The 20,650-nt window shown below is 43.4% G+C and overlaps 1 protein-coding gene across 1 annotated transcript in view; it reads right to left on the bottom strand.

Annotated features, from left to right (window-relative positions):
* LOC102814595 (L-gulonolactone oxidase-like) overlaps positions 1-20,650 on the bottom strand; it is a 50,298-nt gene that overhangs the window by 17,522 nt on the left and 12,126 nt on the right. Inside the window, exons 7-9 of the mRNA XM_006864435.1 lie at positions 19,635-19,729; positions 16,235-16,325; positions 10,761-10,946 (exon numbers count right to left, since the gene is read on the bottom strand). Of these exons, the coding sequence (XP_006864497.1) occupies positions 10,761-10,946; positions 16,235-16,325; positions 19,635-19,729 (372 nt within the window). The remainder of the gene's footprint in view (positions 1-10,760; positions 10,947-16,234; positions 16,326-19,634; positions 19,730-20,650) is intronic.

The raw sequence follows: 20,650 nt of genomic DNA on the forward strand, positions 1-20,650 counted from the left end.
CTTCCTTCCTTCCTTCCTTCCTTCCTGTGCTATTGTGAGTTCTAATGAGATCATGATGTGACAGTACTTTATAATCTGTATAATCTGTAGAACTGAACATGTGAGAGAGGAACGATGCTAGTGAAGGATGGAAGGTAGAAAGGAATGAAAGAAAGAAGGAAGTGATTGATTTAAATGCACTGTGAGGAATTTGGGTGCCCAGCATAGCTGAATGGTTTGACCCAATCATGGATTATGACAGAATCCAAAGAAGTTGGTGAGCTTCAGGGATGATGATCATTTCCACATATGGCCAGGAAAGTGAAGCCAAGATGAACCAGTGGAAATGAGCCCAACTAGAGCTTAGTTTTGGAATGCCTGAGAACAATGAAACTGAAGGATGCTAAATATTTGTCATAGCTTTCCAAGAGACCGCTGACCTGCTCTTAACTGAGCCATAATGGAATCCAGAGGAGTCCTGATGTGGTGCTGTGGTGCTGTAGATTAATGAGCCAGACTGCAAAGCTGTTTGTACTGCAAGGTTGGCGGTTCAAGCTCACCAGCTGCTCCTCAGAAACCCTATACAGGGTCACTATGAGTCAAAACCAACTCAACAGCACTTAACAACAACAACAGCAACAACAATGGAATCCAGAGGATATTAGAGGACTGTGCAGACAATTATTGCATTCAAGCCAGAGTGATCTGGATGATTGTTCAAAACAGCCTCCTTACCCCATACTGGCTCCACTCTGTTAGGTCGGCAAACTTCTTTATATTCTATGTCTGCAAATGTTTCTCCAGTCTTCTCTTTTCTTAATTTTTACCTATACAATTGCATTAGTTTCATAATGTACCCAGTGTCTCCTCTCTCCAGACAATATTTGCCAGGAAACATGTCAATACACAGCTCAAAAATCACCAGTAGCTCTCCATTTCCCACAGAATAAAGCCTTAATGTTTTTAATTCAGCATTCAAAAATCAAAACCAAACTGCTGCTGTGTGCCATGGAGTCCGTTCCGACTCATAGCACCCTGTGTAGGGTTTCCAAGGCTGTAAATCTTTATGGGAACAGAAAGTCTCATCTTTCTCTGACGGTGGTTGGTGGATTCAAACTGCTAATCTTGAGGTTAGGAGTCAAACGTGTAACCCACAACCCTACCAGGGCTCCTTAAAGCAAACTTGCTACCGTTAAGTTGAACCCTATGCATACAGATTGGAACTGCATTTTATAGGGTTTTTTGTTTGTTTGTTTGTTTTTTAGTGAAATGCTTTCTTTTTTTAAATGTTTTATTGTGAATTATGTGATAGTTTACACAGGAGAATATTAGCTTTACATTCATCCTATCATATATCGTTTTATTACCATGGCTATAATCCCTTCCATGCATCATCAACCAACCAAAAGGTATATCCTGCAAGCCTGCCCCCTCGGTCGTCAGCACACAGCCCCTCTTCCTCTCTGGGTCTAGAGTCCCCAGCTGCTCCATCACTCCATGTCATCATCTCTGCCTCCATCTCTGGCGTCACTGCTTCTCTGGGTAGGGTCTCACTTTCCACTCTTCTCCCTTGATGGTCCCAGGGACCTCTGCTCCTAAGCTGAAAAGTTAATCACTCCCCTCCTTACTACAAAACATCTACCTTTACATTTCCAACCATCACAGTCAGTCCTGATAACAGCTATTCAATATTGTATCACAAGAGACCTATCCCCATCTACTTTCATCAGTCCCTCCCAGACAGATTGGATACTACTCAGTGGAGACTCTACCTTCCTCCACACCCTCTGGATCTAGGTTCCCTCTTGAAAGCTTGTAAGCCAGTCACTTCTTGCCTTTGTAGTTCCCACCCTCCCCATATTGGGTAACCAATGTCCAAGTTGCCCATCCCTGTCTACTCTGTGTATGGAGGGGGTGGGAATGATCCTCACTGTAAAGATTTGTTCCCTCTTTTGAGCTACTGCATCTATAGGTGTAGGTCCAGTTCATCAAATTGTATCTATAGGTTTTTAAGACTATGACTTTTAGGAAGTGAATCACCAGGCCTTCTTTCCTAGGTATCTCTGGGTAGGTTTGGACCACCAACATTTTAGTTAGTAATTGAACTCTTAACCATTTTCACTAACCAGGGACTTCCCAACAGTCAAAAACTTCCTTAAACTAACACTGGTCATATGTGGTCATTGGTTGAGCTCTTGAATCGTAACTGGCCCAGATTGAGGTGCGATGTAAAGCTACCTACAAACCAGATTTCAAAGTCTTAATCTGAAAAAAGAATGTCAAATACCTCATTCAGAATGTTTATATTGATTACATCTGGAGTTCTGGTATGGCACTGTGGGATAAAGCACTAGACCACAAGGTTGGTTTGAACCACAAGGTAGGCAGTTCAAATTCACCAGTTGCTTTTTGGAAACCCTATACAGGGTCACTATGGGTCAGAACCGATTCGACAGCACTTACAACAACAGCAGCTGGATATGATAATATTTTGGATACCTGTTTCTTTTTGCGTTTTCAAAAATGTGCCTAGTGGATTTTAAATTATATTTTGTGGTCCACATTATATTTCTATTGGATAGTATTGTATTAAACCCTAGTCTGGATTCCACACTAAGTGCCCATGGTGATCTTCCCCTACCTCACACTGAACACTCCAGCTTCCCACACCCACACTCCCAGATTTGCTGATGTACTTGTTAACTTCCTCCTTCCATAACTGAGCTTTTTTAGGTCTCTCACTCTGGAGTTCTCTGTTTCCGTTTTGGCCTTATAAACTTTCACAGCTGAAAAGCCCAATTTAAATGAATCTTCCCGCGTAAAACCTCTTCCTCCCATTTTAAGTGGTTTCTACTTAAATTGTATCCATTATAGAATTATATTGAATTTTTGAAGCTCATGTCTGTCTTCAGAATTTGTTAATAGGCTCTTATAGATCAGTGGCTATTTTGTTCATTGCTGGTTTCCTCTACAGCAAGGGTTACCATAATTTTCCTATAAAAGGTTAAGTTAGTAAATAATTGGCATTCTAGTTGGCACTGTAGGATAAACACTGGACAGCTAACTGCAAGGGCTATTAACCGCTCCTCTGGGTTGCTATGAGTCAGAACTGATCCAACTTAACAACAACACTTAACAACAACAGCAAATAATTAAGACTTAGCAGGCTGTAAGGTCTGTGTTGTAATTACTTGACTCTGTTGTAATTGCTTAAAAGTAATTACAGGCAATACATTAATGAATAAGTATGTTCCAATAAAACTTTATCTACAAAAACAGGCAGTAAGGCAGATTTGGCTCACGTGCTGTAGTTTACTAACCCATGCCTACAGCTGCAAGCACATTGTCGAGCACACAGTAAATGCTGAAGGACTCTATGATTCCTTATTTGAGAGAGTTTTCTTATTTGTGAGAGAAGTATTATGGGCTGCCAAAGAAGAAACAAATCTATCTTGGAAGAAGTGCAGCCAGAATAAGAAATCAAGATGGCAAGACTTTGTCTCTCATACTTTGGACATGTTGTCAGGAAAGACCAGTTCCTGGAGAAAGACATCATGCTTTGCAAAATGAAAGGCCAATGAAAAAGAGGAAGACCCCCAGTGAAATGGATTAACAGTGGAAAAACCAATGGGCTCAAAAGTAACAATAATTGTGAGGAGTCCCAAGACTGATCCGTGTTTTGTTCTGCTGTGTATAGGATTGCTCTGAGTAGGAACTGACTCAACAGCATCTAACAACAACAGAGCTACTGAGCTGGCTTTGGGAACTGGTTGTCAGGCTTGTGGGAAGTGGAAGGCTCTGTGTTCCATAGCTGGGTTTACCTCATCAGCAGTGGACAGTCACCTAATAGAGTGATGGACATCTGGTTACTACTTACAAAGTGACCTACATGAATCCTACTTTTCAGAGAGTCAGGGGTAGAGAAGTAAATTCCAGCAGGGATTCATCATGTCTCATTATGGTTGGATGGCATAAAAGGTAAAATGTTAACGATAATTCTGAAGTCCCTTTGTCTTCTAACTGACTGTGATTCCATACTGACAAGACTGCAAAGAGCCAGAAAGGATATGAATTTGTCATAAAAATCCCTGAAAGCAGCCCCAGTCTCCCACCACCTACTGAAAAGTGAACTAGATGTCTCTCTCTCTCCCTTCTTCTCTGCATCTTGAAGCATGAATGCTAACACTCTCTGGGGCCTAGGAATAACTCCTTTCTCTAATCTGGCTTTAATCAGCATTTATAAATCACATAGGAATGCCTTTGAAAGAATCACTACTGGGGAGCATGGAGTTGGATCTGAGATGGATCCATACTGCATAGGGAAAATCATGTAGAAAAGGATATATTTCCAATAAACTCTTGACCAAGTGACCACGGAGATCTCTTGTATTAAATACATTGGATGTATTTTGTGGTCACTGGGTGAACAAAAGAGGCATCAGAGAGGTAGCTATTAACAAAAGTCATGAGCAACTCAGGCATAACCAGCATTCTAGTCTAGAAAGGGCAATGTGGATGAAAATGCTAGATCCAAATAGATCCCACAGTGCAGGTGCTCAGTGAGAAACAAAATATAAGTGGATAAAATCCGAAAGAGGAGGAATTGGGGGAATTTGTCAGTGTGGCTCTCAAGGGAAAGAAGGTAAGAGAACTCAAGTGCATTATTTTCTATAATCCTGACAACAATGCACGAGGAGAGTAGTGTTATTATTCCCATTTGCACAGCTGAGGAAACCAAGGCTCAGAGAGGTTGAAGGACTTGTCTGAAGTCACAATGGGTAATTGGAGAAGCTGTAAACATGTTCCCAACTTCTACACTGCACCCTTCATGATGGACCTCTTCATGAGTGGAAGACCCATAGTAGGTATTCTATAAATGCTTAAAAGGAAGGAAATAAGAGAGAAAGGAAAGGAAGGGAGGGGAAAGAAAGGAAAAATATAAGGGAAGCAAAAATGGCTGAGAATCTCAACCTTCAAATCTGACTTTAATAGTCACACTTCCTGATCCTGACTTCCTGTACTCCTCATATGCTCCTCCTCTAGCTCAGGACCATCCCTCTATTGTAGCACTCTGAGGCACTGCTGCAAGAGAGCAGACCTAAGCCTGAAGAGGACCACAATTCCAGAGAACTGTGAGCATCCTGGGCACATGCTTTCAATTGAGCCAAACACTTGGGACAGCATGGTTTGCATCCCCACGGAAGGTGGAATGGTTCTTAGGAACCCTAAATGACAAAGAACAGTGAACAGATATAAGTATGTAAACAGGAATGTCAACTATTTCCTTATGTGTTCTCTAGAAACTTCATGTGTTTTGGACAGATAAAATTATTAAAGGGAAGGTATGCCAAGCATAGCAAGAGTGCAGAGAAACTGCTCTAATGGTACTTTCTGCGTCCTAACTCTGTCCTTTCTCTTCCTCCACTGATTTGTTTCCTTTGAGAGGAGCAAGGCCTATGTTGTAACTTCATCTTCATTTTAGCTTTTTCTCCCTTTCCTTCCAAGCATCCTCAGCTCTTCAAATTAAATAGGGCTCAAAGACAAATTAAATATAAGGCTATTTATTACACACGTCCCTTGCAGTAAATCTCGTGGCTGAAAAGGTCAGCTGTCCTCTGTGATAGCCTTTGTAGATGACCTGCGGCTGGTGATGGGGAAGGCTGTCCACAGGGTGACGGAAGCTGATGATGGGTCTTTTAGAAACCACTGCTGCATCTTCAGACTGGACAGAATTGTGGACGTGCTGACTCACAGATGAGCAGAAGGAGCAGGATCCTCCCCCAAAAGCCATCCAGCAGGAGGAACTGGGTTGCATTGGGAACTCTGTGTGTGCCGGGGTGAATGGGGGACATTTTCATTATAATTCATGTTCCTCCTTGGAAATAAGGACAAAGAACAGCCATAGATGCTCTAAAGGAGAGAAATACTAGTGAAAAAGGGAAGACAGTGAGGTAGGGGGTAGGGTGGGACAATTTAACATCTAAGCCCTGTCCTGGTTTACAGAATGCCAAAGCTGAAGAAGATTTTAGGGCTCACCCAATTGAAGTCTACTTTAATAGACAAACAAACTGAGGATGAAAAACTTGCAGGGACTAGCTCAAAGTCACACAGAACATAAGCTGTGTAGTCGGACTTGTTAGCCAAACTTTCAGAGCCCCTTCTTCACTGCATTTTGTTGAGTGTTTATGACTGGTAATTGTGTGTGTTTGTGCAACTGTGTATGTGTTTTTGTCATTTCAGAGGAAGGAATTAGAATTGCTGTCTTCTTGTATCATCATAATCTCTTATATTCAAAGAAATTGGAACTTTGAGAAGACTTTGTGCTATGAATCACTTAGAGTTTACAAGCATGACATGTCTAAGTTAGAAGCCTCAATATGGAGATGATCTGGAGGCAAAAGCCTTGAGTTTTGGACAAGAGAAAGGCCAGCTAGTGTCTGCATGCATTGCAATGAGGGTTGCCAAGCATAAAGCCTTAGTAGAACCAGAACTTGACTGTCATCAATCTCAGGCAAGGTCAAAGGAATTGCTGAAAGGTAGCCAGGAGTCTGGTGGTGAAGATAATTGAAGTTGACAAGAATTTCACTTCACTTGGATCTACAATCAACGTTCATAGAAGCAAGAAAGCAACTGATGTATCTCACTGGGCAAATCTGCTGTAAAAGACCTACTTAAAGTGTCCAAAACCAAAGTGTCATCTTGAGGACTAAGGTGCACCTGACTCAAGCCATGGTATTTTCAATGACTTAATATACATGTGGAGTCCCTGGTGTGGCACTGAAGGTTAGTGCTCTGGACTTCAAGGTCAGTTTGAACTGCAAGATCAGTGGTGCAAGCTCACCAGCTGCTCCTCAGAAACCCTATACAGGGTTGCTATGAGTCGGTACTGACTTGACAGCACTTAGCAAGAACAATATGCATGTTGTTGTTATTATTAAGTGCCATCGAGTCAGATCCGACCCATAGCAACCCTATACAGAGTTTCCGAGGAGCAACTGGTGAGCTTGAACTGCTGACCTTGCAGTTCAAATGGCTTTGCAGTCTGGCACATATTATCAAGAATATATGGTAGTGAAGGAAGAAGTCCAAACTGTACTGAAGGTATTGGCAAAAAACAAGACTCCAGAGATTGATGAAATACAAATTGAAATCTTTCAACAAACTGATACAGCACTGGAGGTGCTCACTCAATTAAACTACGCTAAGAAATTTGGAAGACAGCTACCTGGCCAACAGATTGGAAGAAATTCATACTTGTGCACATTCCAAAGAGGAGAGGTGACCCAACAGACTGCAGAAATCATTGAACAATATCATTAATATCACATACAAGTAAAATTTTGCTAAGCATAATTTAAAAACAGCTGCAACAGTACATTGACAGGGAACAAACTATTAGAAACTCAAAACAAAATGTAAAATTGGGAATATCATTGCTGACATCAGACGGAGCTTGGCTGAAAACAGAGAATACAGAAAGATGTTTGGTGGCAGTGGTTATGTGCCGTGGAGTCAGTTCTGACTCATAGTGACCCTGCATAGGGTTTCTGAAGCTGTAAAGCTTGACAGGAGCAGAAAGTCTCATCTTTCTCCCATGGAACTGTTGGTAGTTTTGAACTGCTGACCATGAGATTAGCAGCCTGACTCATAACCACTACACTACCAGAGATCCTTAGAAAGATGTTTACATGTGCTTTATTGACTATGCAAAGGCTCTTGACTGTGTGGATCATGACAGGCTATGGACAACATTGTGAAGAATGAGTATTCCAGAACTCTTGATTGTGCTCATGAGGAACCTGTAGAGAAACCAAAAGGCAGTTGTTCTAACAAACAAGGGGATACTGAGTGGTTTAAAATTAAGAAAGGTGTGTGCAAGGGTTCTATCCTTTCAACCATACTCATCCAAACTCATTCAAACACTGAGCAAATAATCCAAGAAGCTAGATTATATGAAGAAAAACATGGCATCAGGATTGGAGGAAGACTAGTTAACAACCAGCAAAATGCAGATGATATAACCTTGCTTGCTAAAAGTGAAGAGGACTTAAAATACTTATTGATGAAGATCAAAGACCATAGTCTTCAATATGGATTGCACCTCAATGTAAAGAAAACAAAAATCCTCACCACTGGACCAAAAAACAACATGAGTATAAATGGAGATAAGATTGAAGTTGTCAAAGACTTCATTTTGCTTGGATGAACCATCAGCACTCATGGAAGCAGCAGTCAAGAAATCAAATGACGTATTGCATTATGCAAATCTGCTACACAAAACCTTTTTAAAATGTTCAAGAGCAGCAACGGGCTCAAGCTTAACAACAATTGTGAGGACGACGCAGGACTGGGCAGTATTTAGTTCTGTGTTGCATAAGGTCATCATGAGTCGGAACTGACTTGAGGGTACCTAACAACAACACACATGTGAAAGGTACGAATAAGGTAGCCTGGCAAAGAATTGATACCTTTGAAATATGGTGTTGGCAAAGAATACTGAATAAACTGGTCTGCCAAAGAACAAACAAATCTGTCTTGGAAGAAGTACAGGTAGAATGCTCCTTAGAAGTAATGCTGGTGAGATTTTTGTCTCATATACTTTGGACATACATATCATCAGGAGGGATCAATACCTAGACATCACACTTAGTAAATTACAGGGTCAGCAAACAAGAAGACCACCCTCAGTGAGATGGACTGACAAAGTGGCTGCAACAATGCGTTCCAACAAAGCAGCAATTGGGAGGATGACAGGATCTGGTCCTGTTTTACTCTGTTGTACTTAGGGTCTCTGTGAGTTGAAACTGACTTGATGGCACCTAACAACATCAGTAACAAGTACGGAGACTCCCTCTGTTGAATTCTAAAATCCTAGCAGAAGTGCACCAGCCAAAGCCAGTTCTCTGGCAAAAAGAAATCCCTCTATCTGTTAGTCAAAGTATTCAGCTGAGAAAAATTAGTACATTCACAACTAAGAGAGTAGATTCACCAACTAAACCTGATTACAACCACTTCCTGGTTGAAAACAGTCTCTGCTGCTCATCCCAGTTCCTTGTCTATGATTTTCCTTAGCAACAGAGACCACTTTCAGCCAGATTCCCCACCAAATACCATGCCTCCAAGTAGGGAGTCTTCTGGTCAAAAAACCATGGTTAAGTACTTGTTGTGAACTGCCGTTGAGTTGGTTCTGACCCATAGTGACCCTGTATAGGGTTTCCGAGAAGCAGCTGGTGAGCTTGAACCACCAACTTTGCAGTTCAAACAGCTTTGCAGTCTGACGCATTAATCCACAGTGCCACACCAGAACTCCATGGTTAAATACTAGATAAGAATATTTAATATTTTTCACTTTTTGACTGCCGTAAGGAGCTCTGGTAGCGTAGTGGTTACAAATCGGGCTGTGAACCGCAAGGTCAGCAGTTTGAAACTGCCAGCTGCTCCACAGGAGAAAGATGAGGCTTTCTGCTCCCGTAAAGATTTACAGCCTAGGAAACCCTGTTCAGCGTTGCTATGGGTCGGAACTGACTCGATGGCACTAACAACAACAAGCAGCCCTTGTGGTGATTTCGGATAGACACTGACCACTAATCACAAGGTCAACAGTTCAAACCCACCAGTAGATCTGTGGAAGACAGAGGAGACTTTCTGTTCTCATAAAGATTTACAGGCTTGGAAATCCTATACAGGGCACTATGAGTCAGAATCAACTCAAGGACAGTGGGCTTGGGTTTTTTGGCATTGACTGCCATGGGAAGCAATTGTGGAAATTGAACTGGGTACCTCACATGCGTTATCAGATTTAATCTTCACATCAATAGTTTAAGGTATTGTTATTGCTGTTGTTAAATGCCATGAAGTCAGTTCCAACTTATAGTGACCCTGTATAGACAGGTTTCCAAGGAGTAGCTGGTGAGCTTGAACCTCTGACACCAGATCTCCCATAGCTTAAAGGTAGACATTAGTAACTCTACTTAGGTGAGAACACTAATAGGCTCCACAAGGCTAAATAATTGGCTCCAGGTATTCTTGAAGTTGCAGAGTCAGAATTCAAAGTTGGGTCCGCTTGACTTCAAAAAGCCCATGATCTTTATCCTAACCATGTTGGGTCAGTGCTGTTCCATCATTGGGTAGAGGCTCTACTCATATTGAATGATAAGGAGATAAGTTTGGGCGGAACTCAAACCCCAAAGAATTTGGAACCATAGATTTGAGTGCTGTGGCTTCGTAATTACCAGAGAGAGATGGAGGCCGTCTAGGCATGCTACATGCCATCCATAAATTCAGCTACCTAGCCAGCCATCAATCCAGCCCATCCTGTTTGTCATTCATTCAAAAGCAACTATTAGCAATTGGAAGCCATTCTTTCTGCTTCCCAGGATCCAGATCCAGACCCCCTGAGGCACCCCAACAAGCTTGGTATCTACTCAATCCAGCGCATGCACCTTGATGTGAAGAAACCAAACGCTGGGCAAGTCTCATGGTTCAGTGCAGCTGAGAGTTACCACTGTTCAGGAGTAGTCAGTTCACACAAGACAACAAGTCTCTACCCAGCACCCTTTCTTTTCCTTATCTCCATCACTCCTGCGGTTCTTCTAAGTCACTGACTCTTCAGAAATGGTCTGGCCATGGTAGCCCTTAGCCCCAGAAAGAGGTGAAGAAGTCAGCCTTACTCCTGGATCCAGCGGGCCTGAAGAGGCACAGGGGGCTGTCACTGGAGCTCACTTGTCAAGGACACCCATCTGTTTCCCGAGATTGAGTGGTGGTGAGCAAGGGACCAGTACCTCTTTCAGTGTTGAGGGAAATGACGTCTCCTGTAAGTGGAACTGGGGCACACACTGCAGGGTGAGGCTGAGGATCACACCGAGGCAGCCCAGGTGCACCCGTGCTGCCTGGAACAACTCAGCATTGTTAGACTCAGAACACTCGAGAATGGTCCCGTCAGCTGTCATCAGGGTCAGTGACACCACCTGGCCATGGGAGAGAAGCCACATTTCAGAACACTTGGCAGGACTCCCCCACTCCCCTGAAATATCCTTACTTCCCTGCTTGTCTTTTGAAGTAAGGCCAACCATGACCTATTCCCAGAAGACCACTGTCATCCGGCCACAGAGAACTTTCTCCATCTGTAGAAAAGCCTGAAGGGTCTCAGTTTTGGGGGAGAGAAAAGGAGAGATGGAAAAAGAAAGGCTACATCTGGCTGGCATTGTTGTTGTTGTTGTTGTTAGGTGCCATCGAGTCGGAACCGACTCATAACGACCCTATCTATGCACAGCAGAATGAAACAATGTCCGATCCTGGGTGAACCTCACTACTGTTGCCACACTTGAGTCCATCAATGCTGCCACCTGGCCAATCCATCTCATTGGCTGGCATTAAGCCCCAGTAAAGGACTGGCCCATCATATCACAGGAGGTTACCTAGGATTCTTGGTAGTTTGTCTTCTTGGAACCATGACCACACTCACCTGTGGACCTCTAATTAGGATGCAGCAAGTCTTTCAACTATTCAGATGAGCCCTAAAGTGAGACCAAGACTACAAAGAACTCTGTTCTAGGGTCAATGTACTTGCAAAGGCAAAGTCAGGATGTGTCTGCTTCTGGAGTAGGACCAAGCCCACTATCCCAACACACAACCCAGAGCCAGGCACCCCCCTCCCCCACCCCGCAACGTCTCTCTTTCCACCCTGCTCATCTCATGTGACATCTCAGCTTGCACAGTTCTTCCTCTGTCTGGATGCACTCATCTAGGGTACTAGGTTCTTCTACTCTGCCACACCCATCTAGTACATTTGAGTTTTCACAAAGAGCAGGGAAAGATGACAACAAGCTCTCAATCTTTCCCCCTTAGCACCATTTCAGAGTAAATTTCTCTCATTGCCCATTTTGGTCATTGTCCACACTCCATTACCTGCTAATTGGGATGGAAATTGCTTTTGATGTGTGCAGTTGGCAGCGTGGGGCTCAGGGTGAGAGAAGAGATAAAGCTGAACTAATTTTGATTAAGAGTGACCAAGACCAGAGAGGGGAAACTGACAGAAATGGGGCACTGCAGCCATCTGTGGGAGCGAGAGTATTAGAGCAATTAAAAAAAAAATTACATTTCATCTAAAGTCCAGAGAAGTGAACAAGAACTGACCAGTGAAACTCTTCAGGAGGGTTCAGGAATGAATAAACGGTGAGCACTGTATTTGCTGGAGTCCTAGTGTGGCGCTGTAGGTTAATGCGCTGGACTGCAAGGTCGGTTTGAGCCACAAGGTCGGTGGTTCAAACTCACCAGCTGCTCCTCGGAAACCTTATACAGGGTGACTATGGGTTGGAACCGACTCGACGGCACTAAACAATACTGCATTTGCTAGCTGTGTAATCTTGGCTGAGCATGCTATTTAACTGTGCTTCCTGTTCTGTAATGGAATAACAATATCTGTATCAGAGAGTTACACTGAAGATCCAAGGAGAGAATATGTAAAGCACTATTACTACGTGGTCTATAGTAATCCACACCCAATTGGATTGTGACTCATGGCCACCCTAGAGGACAGAGTAGAATGGGTCCATAGAGTTTCCAAGGCTGTCAATCTTTACAGAAGCAGGCTGCCTCATCTTTCTCTGGCAAAGTGGGTGGTGGGTTTGAACTGCTGACCTTTGGGTTATATCTGTTCCAGAGCCCCTGAGCATCAAAAATGGTTAATGCTCAGTTGCTAACTGGAAGGATGGAGATGTGATTCCACTCAGAGATGCCTCTGTAGCGCTGTAGGATAAACATTGGCTAGGGGTTCAAATCTACCAACTGCTCTTCGGAAAACCTATACAGGTTTAGCTATGAGTCAGAATCTACTTGACGGCACTTCACAACAACAGAGGTGCTTCTGAAGAAAGGCCTGATGATCTACTTCTAAAAAAAAAGCCAAGCTTCTTCCCCATTGCTCTCTGTCATTGGTATAATGTGTCAAATAATGTGGTTCTTCTACTGGTTTCCTTCAAGCAATTCTACTCAGAATTATTTTCATACTCTGTTCATCATTTTACAGAAATGGAGGCAACCAACCTCATATCAGTTCTGCAGAGGAAACTAGAATTGTGGACAATTCTTGAGGTGCAACTATTGTGTCCTCCTTCACCTCCAGTATCACTGGGCTCTTTTGGACACAGACTCTACACTGAGGAGGTAACAACAATGACCCGAGAGGTCCCAAGTGCCTGGGAACCCAGACCACAAAATTCCTGCATACTTTATTGTAACAGTTTCTATCTATGGGATCCACAATGGTTAAGACTATACTCAGTGCTACCCTTCCCAAGCTCACTTCTTCCCCTGAGGCGATTCTTTGAAGTTTTGCAAGAAGAAGTAAGAGAAAAAGGTTAAGTAGCAACCAAAGTGTGAGTATACACTGAGGAGAAAGGAAAGTGAGGTCTTAAGAAGTTTAACAATGAAAAGCCTATATGGATCACTGCAGTCCAGTTTGCAACCAAATATGGGGATGAGGCAGGAGCAGGCAGCGTTTCGTTCCATTGTGCGTGGCTCACCACAAGTCAGGGGCATCTCGATGGCAGCTAACAACAACAACAGTGAGTTAGTTAGTGGTGCTTAGGAAATATGAATAAAAATCTAAATGAATCCCTTAGAAATTGCTTTGGGGTATGTTTTCTTTTCATAATGGTGCTGCTTTGAGATTGATCACAGCAGCCACATTTAAACAAGGTTCGTGTGAGTGTCTGTCTTCATCAGACCCACTGCAGAAGCCATAGCCTTATACTTGTATAGTTGTGGTGGTGATGGTGTGCCGTGGAGTTGGTTCCAACTCATAGTGATCCTGCATAGGATTTCCGAGGCTGTAAATCTTTATGGGAGCAGAAAGCCTCATCTTTCTCCTGTGAAGTGGCTGGTAGGTTCAAACTGCTGACCTTCAAGTTAGCAGTCCATCCCATAACCCACTACACTAACAGAGCTCCTTACACTTGTATAGTTAGTTGGAAGAAAACATCTACAAGATAGAATGTAGATTCCAGAAAGGGCCTCAGAGATGATCTTGTTTTACAAGTAAAGCCCAAAACAAACACTTATTACATACTAACTGGAGTCTTGGTATGGCACTGTAGGATAAATACTGGACTGCTAACCACAAGGTCAGCAGTTCAAACCTACCAGTTGCTTCTTGGAAACCCTATAATGGGTTGCTATGAGCCAGAACTGACTGATAGCACTTAACAACTATAATTGTGTCCCTGGGTAGCATAAGTGGTTAGTCTACTTGCATATTAAAAAATGTAGAGGTTCAAGTCTACCCCAAGGCGTCTTGGTGATTTACTTCTGAAAAATCAGCTACGGACAATCGTATGGAGCACAGTTCTACTCTGACACATACGAGATCCATGAGCCAGAGCTCACGCCACAGAAACTGTTCTTTTCCTTTTAACTGTGTGCACTATTCTGAGTGCTTCCATTCAATGCCAGGAGCATCCTCATTTTCTAGGTGCCCAAACAGAGGTAGCCAGAGGTAAAGAGACCTGTCCCAGGTCTCAGAGAAAGTAGTGGGAGAGCTGGGATTTAAAATCCAAGTCCCAGGGATTAGCTATGATGCTCCAATAGACAGAGACCAAATGGCCCATGGTGTAGGTGAACTTTTTCAGGTGAAAGCATTCTATGAGTTATGGGGTTTAACTAGCATAGTGATTCTAATGCATTCCTGAAAAATGAGCTTGAGTATATATTTAGCAGTTCAAAACTACCAGCAGTTTCACTGAAGAAAGATGAGGCTTACTGTTCCTGTCAAGATTTACCACTTCAGAAACCCTATGAGTTGGAACCAACTCCAAGGTCCACCACCACCACCACCACCATATATTTAGCAAGCCTGCCCACAGCATCCCAGCCTGCCCCATGAAGAAGCCCCTTCTTCCTACTGGTTAAAGGAGTAGACCAGTGCTCACTGTAGCACTATTCACAACAGCCAGAAGGAAACAACCAAACCATCCACCGACAGCTGAATGGGTAAACAAAATGTGTGGTACATTCATACAATGGGGTACTCCTCAAACCTGAGAAATGCAGTACTGATATACAGTACTACGGCATACACGGGCCTTGAAAACATGATGCTGAGAGAAATAACCCCGACACTAAAAGGCAGATATTGCATGATCCCACTTATATGAAATAGGCAAATGTTTAGAAACCAAAGTTTAGTAGTGTTTACAGCGTAGGGGTTACGAATCGGGCTGTTAACATCAAGGTCAGTAGTTTGAAACTACCAGCTGTTCTGCGGGAGAAAGATGAGGTGTTCTGCTCCAGTAAAGATTTACAGCCTCAGAAACCCTGTGCAGGGTCGCTATGAGTTGGAACCGACTCCACGGGAGACAACAACAACAACCAGGGGCCGGAAGGAGGGGTAGAGGGGAGCTCATTGCTTAGGGGGCCATGAATTTTTTGTTAACAGGTGGTAGACTAATTTGGAAAAAGATAATGGTGATGATTGCACAACACAATGAACATAACCAATGACACTGAATTCTATGTGTAAAACTAGTTGAATTGTCATATTTTGTTATATGTATATTTTTACCACAATAAAAAATAAAAGGTTAAGAGTTTGCCCTCTGAAGGGTGGCTTTCTGATAGAGGCATCCTCAGGTGCCATTTAGTTGGCCAGGCATCTAATGAACAACCTCATTATTCTTCATGAGTTTTGGTTCAACCTCATGGTTCAAACTGACCTTGCGGTCTCGTCTCGTGCTTATCCTACAGCACCACACAGATGCAAACAGGGATGTGCAGATACTTTACTTGAATTCACACACCCCATGAGCTATGAAGCCATGCTTTGAATCTAGTTCTAAGTCTAAAACCTGTTTACCAGTTCACCAAATGGACCCCCTGTTTGCTAACTTTGACCCTAGAAAGGCCCTTCACTTGCCTGGCTCCTGTTTGCACCATTCAGATGAGACACTGCTCTTGCCCTGCCTGCTCTGTCTCACGTGGTAGCAGTGAGGATCATGTGAGGCAGAGGATGGCAAAGCACTTGCAACTGTTAGAGCATTAGCACACATGGAGGACCTTCAGCAATTGCATTAGTAGGAGACGTAGGAAGTCATTCTCTTGGAAGGGTATCTGTTGAGTCTCCATCAGAAGGAGGAGACCTGGGGTGGTTTGAGGTCCACATAGAGCTGAGCTGTGAATCAGTCCTTTCCCTGATACCCTAGCAGATGACGAGAGGAGAAGCTCCTTCCACCCCTCTGTTCACCCAAGAAGAGAGACTCACCTGAGTGGCCAGGATGCCATGCTTGATGCCTGTGTTGTGCGTTCCTGACCCAATGACACCACCGGTGGTCACGTCTGATACTGCTCCTAGGCTGGGCCCGCCAGGAAGAAGGGAGAGGGACATGAGAGACGGCGAGGCTTCCCCAAAGCAATAGACACCCTTGGATTGAGGTGCAAAGCCCTTCAGAGCCCAAGAGGTTATTCCTGCCTGGGTTCTCATTTCCCAGATCTAGAACATAACTTAGGCAAGTTTATCAGGCTCCCCTTTCAGTTAATCTTTTAAATGTTCCTTGAGGATGGTGAGACTTGGTCTCATGTACTTTGGACATATTATCAGAAAAGACATGTTACCATGAAGACCATAAAGAAGAACATCATGCTTATTGGAGGATCAGCAAAAACACACACACACACAGAAAGACTCTCAATAAGATGGATTGACATAGTGGCTGCAACAGTGGCCTCAAACAACACTTGTGCGGATGGTGCAGGACCAGGCAGTGTTTTGTTCTGTTGTACGTAGGATCTCTATGAGTAGGAATTGATTTGACAGCTCCTAACAACAATGGCAACAACAAAGTTTGGCAAACTCTTCTCCTTTCTGAATCTGTTTCCTCATCTCAATGGCCTGTCAGATGAGCGATGGAGGCAACATTCAGCTTCAATTGGGTTTCTGGGATTTCAGCACCCTAGAGCACCCCTTTTCTCTGTCCTCCACCCTGCAACAGTGTCTTCTCCAACAACTAAAGGCAAATATGTTCCAACTAAGACTTCTGGGTACAGGTCATCAAGGCCTAGAGTTCTCTGTGGAAGTGAATTTGTTCCAATAGAGACTCTCTTACCTGTAAGGCAAGGAGGTGAAACATACCCTGTTGCCTCTTCAGCTCAGAAACCATTCGTGATCTATATGAATTGGGGTAAGCCCTTTTGTCAGGTCTAAATTTCTTCATAGATCACTGGAGGTTACAACTCCTTACTCATAGGGTTATGGAGCCTGACACAACCGATTTTGTTCCCTTCATCTTCCCCTATGTGATAGTTAATGTTGAGTGTCCACTTGACTAGATTATGGTTCTCAGTGGTTTGATGATAGTCTATTCTGTCCCATAATGTAATCCAATGTAATCTAATGTAACCACTTTCCATAATGTAACCTATGTAATGTAACCAATCAGTTGCAAAGGGAGTTTCCTCAGTGTGTGGTCAGCTTCCAGATTATAAATAGATAAATTAGCAGAAATCTCTCTCTCTCTCTCCTGTGCACTCTTCCTGTTGTTTTATCTAGGGATCTTGGGATACAAACTTGCAGGACTCTCCAGCCTAAAACTTGACTTATGGATTTTGAACTTTCCAGACACTCCTAAATCTTGTGATCTAATTCTTTAAGTAAATCTTTCTATCTCTCTCCATATCTATATCTGTTTATTTTTAGCTGAATCTCTTTACCATCTATATAACTATCAATCATCTATTTATCTGTCTAATTATCTATCTCACTGCTTCTCATGTTCGAGAGAACCATAAGACACCTTACAACTCACCAGCTACAGATGTTCAGAAAGTCCCCATAGCATCTTTGAAACTATGACACTCAGTGTTTCCTCCATTCCCAGAAGTTATAGGATGGAATGTCCTATGGCAAAGAGCCCTGGTGGTGCTGTGGGTTAAGCATCAGGCTGCTAATGGCAGCTCAGTGGTTCAAACCCACCAGATGCTCTGTGGGAGAAAGATGAGACTGTCTGCTCTGGTAAAGACTTATAGTCTTGGAAATGCTATATGGGTGGCTACGTGCCCCAGAATCAACTTAATGGCAATGTGTTTAGGCTTTGTTTAGGTTTGGTTTCAGAAAGGCGGATGGGCTTTGTCCAATTAATCATTTAGGGACAATGGAGCCCCCAAGAGAGGAGACAGACATCATGAACAAGTCACAGAGATGCTTCTGGGTCCAGCAATGAATGCTTGTAAATAAGAATGCATTTCCTCCTGTTCTCCTTGGTCATAGACTCTGCCCCACTATCTGTTCGTAGATCCCTGCACACTCTATACCATCTCATTCTTTGCTTTTGCTCATGCTATTACCATTACCTACAATTCTTTTCCTTCTCTCTTTATTCTTGTCAATACCTAGCCATCCTTTAGGATTAGACTCAATGGTCTCTCCTACAGGGATCCTGCTTTGATTGTCCTTCACTCATTTACTCTCCTCTCCAAGGCTGAACTTGGGGATTCTTTGCTGTCTCATGATGCCCAGGAAACACCTTTGACATTGAAGCTATTGTCTTGTAATATGCAATTGAGTTCTGTGTCTGTCTCCCTCACTTGCTGGAAGCTCCTTGTATTTGAGGTCTGGGTTTTATTTATCTACATCTCTTCAGGGTCTGAACAAGGCCTGCACATGGTGGATACTATGCATACATTTGAGCTGCCATGACCAGTTGGGAAATCAGGTAGAGAGCATCCAGAGAGAAAAGACCAATGATGCCTCAGGACCAGGAGAAGAAAGCTGGGGAGATAAGACTACTCGTACTGGGAGATCACAGGATTCCATGGGTGCCATTTTCAGCGACAAACATATTTCTACTCTAATGAACCAAATATCTCTGTCACTTATTCCTAATGGTCAAAATTCCCAAGTTAGAGATTCACTCCTTTGGCTATGCTTGACTCCTATTTCAATGGAAATCCTCGAGACAAAGCCTTCTTAATCACTGGCATCCCATTTGGACAAGTGAAGCCACAAGTGTTTATGCTAGAAGTCCTGTGGCTCAATCATGGCGCTCATTTGTTTCTCTGAGTAAGCACTGAAAATTCTTCTGTTGGAGTCCCTAGTGTTGTTTATTGTAAGTTTTAAGAAAGTCTTAATCCAGCAGTTTCCACCCCTGTGTTGTTGTTAAGTGCCATTGAATCAGTTCTGACTCACAGTGACCCTCTATGGGGTTTCCAAGAGCAATTGACCTTGTGGTCCAGTGCTTATCCTACAGCACCATACCAGAACAACTCTATTATTTAAGGTTCATTTTATCCTTTAATTCACACAACAGTCCCTGACTCATGGGGAATGGAAGGCGAGGGGGTGAGGAGGTGAGGGGGGAATAGGGACAGAGTTAAGAAGTATGCCTTAGGAGGAGGTCCTCCCTTGGGTGACATTGTCAGATAAGGATTGTACTGCTAAACACAAAGTCAGAAGTTCAAACCCAGATACTCTGTGGGAGAAAGATGAAGCTGTCTACTCCCTTAAAGATTTACAGTCTTGGAAACACTCTCTAGCATCACTATGAATCAGTATTGACTCAGTGAAGCTGGCTGTACTCCTGCCAGATCCTGAAGTGTCTAACTAAGACCAGGGTAGGAGGTGGCAGGAACATTGGCCCACCCAGGAATGGGGGCTGTGGGGTTCTTACTTGGACATGGCCAAGCCGTGCTTGTCCAGCTCTGAGTGCAGGTCAGTCAGGAGGATGCCAGCCTGCACAGTCACCTGCTTCTTCTCCCGGTCCACCTGCAAGAGACCAGTACAGGCCAACTCTTAGACCTCGAGCCAACTCCAATGAGTGGTCAGTTTGAGCCACTTCCCACAGCCAACAGCAATGGGGATAGGGGCATAGCCCTAGAAAACTAGAGCCATGAGATTATTCTGCGAAACCTTTTCTTTTCCCAAGTGAAAGGAATGAAGCCCAGCGAGAAAGGACTTGTTCAAAGTCACCCAGCAGAGCTTGAAGTTGAATCCAGGTCTCCTAACTGATGTTGTTTACTGACTCATAGCAACTATGCACAGCAGAACAAAACACTGCCTGATCCTGGGCCAACCTCACTACTGTTGCCATGCTTGAGTCCATCGATGCTGCCACTTGGCCAATCCATTTTGTTGAGGGTCTTCCTCTTTTTTCTCTGACCCTCCACCATACCATACATGATGTCCTTCTCCAATGACTGGTCCCTCCTGACAATATGTCCAAAGTATGAAGTTTGGCCATCTTGGCCTCCAAGGAGCACTCTGGGTGCACTTCTTCCAAAACTGCACTTCTTCGAACAACTGTCCAGGTACAGATTCCTCATGAGCACAAATAGGTGTTCCGGAATACTCATACTTCGCAATGTTGTCCACAGCTTGTCATAATCCACACAATCGAAAGCTTTTGCGTAGTCAATAAAGCACAGGTAAACATTTTTCTGATATTCTCTGCTTTCAGCCAAGATCCATCGGACATCTGCAATGATATCCCGCGTTCCATGGCCTCTTCTGAATCTGGCTTCAACCTCTGGAAGTTCTCTGTCAATGTATGATTGTAGCCTTTTTTTTATTACCTTTAGCAAAACATTATTTGCATGGGATATCAAAGAGATTGTCTGATGATTTCCACATTCCATTGGGTCACCTCTCTTTGGAATGGGCACAAATATGGATCTCTTCCAATCAGTC

This window comes from Chrysochloris asiatica, unplaced genomic scaffold (assembly GCF_000296735.1).
Source record: "Chrysochloris asiatica unplaced genomic scaffold, ChrAsi1.0 scaffold00064, whole genome shotgun sequence".
Taxonomy (NCBI): domain Eukaryota; kingdom Metazoa; phylum Chordata; class Mammalia; order Afrosoricida; family Chrysochloridae; genus Chrysochloris; species Chrysochloris asiatica.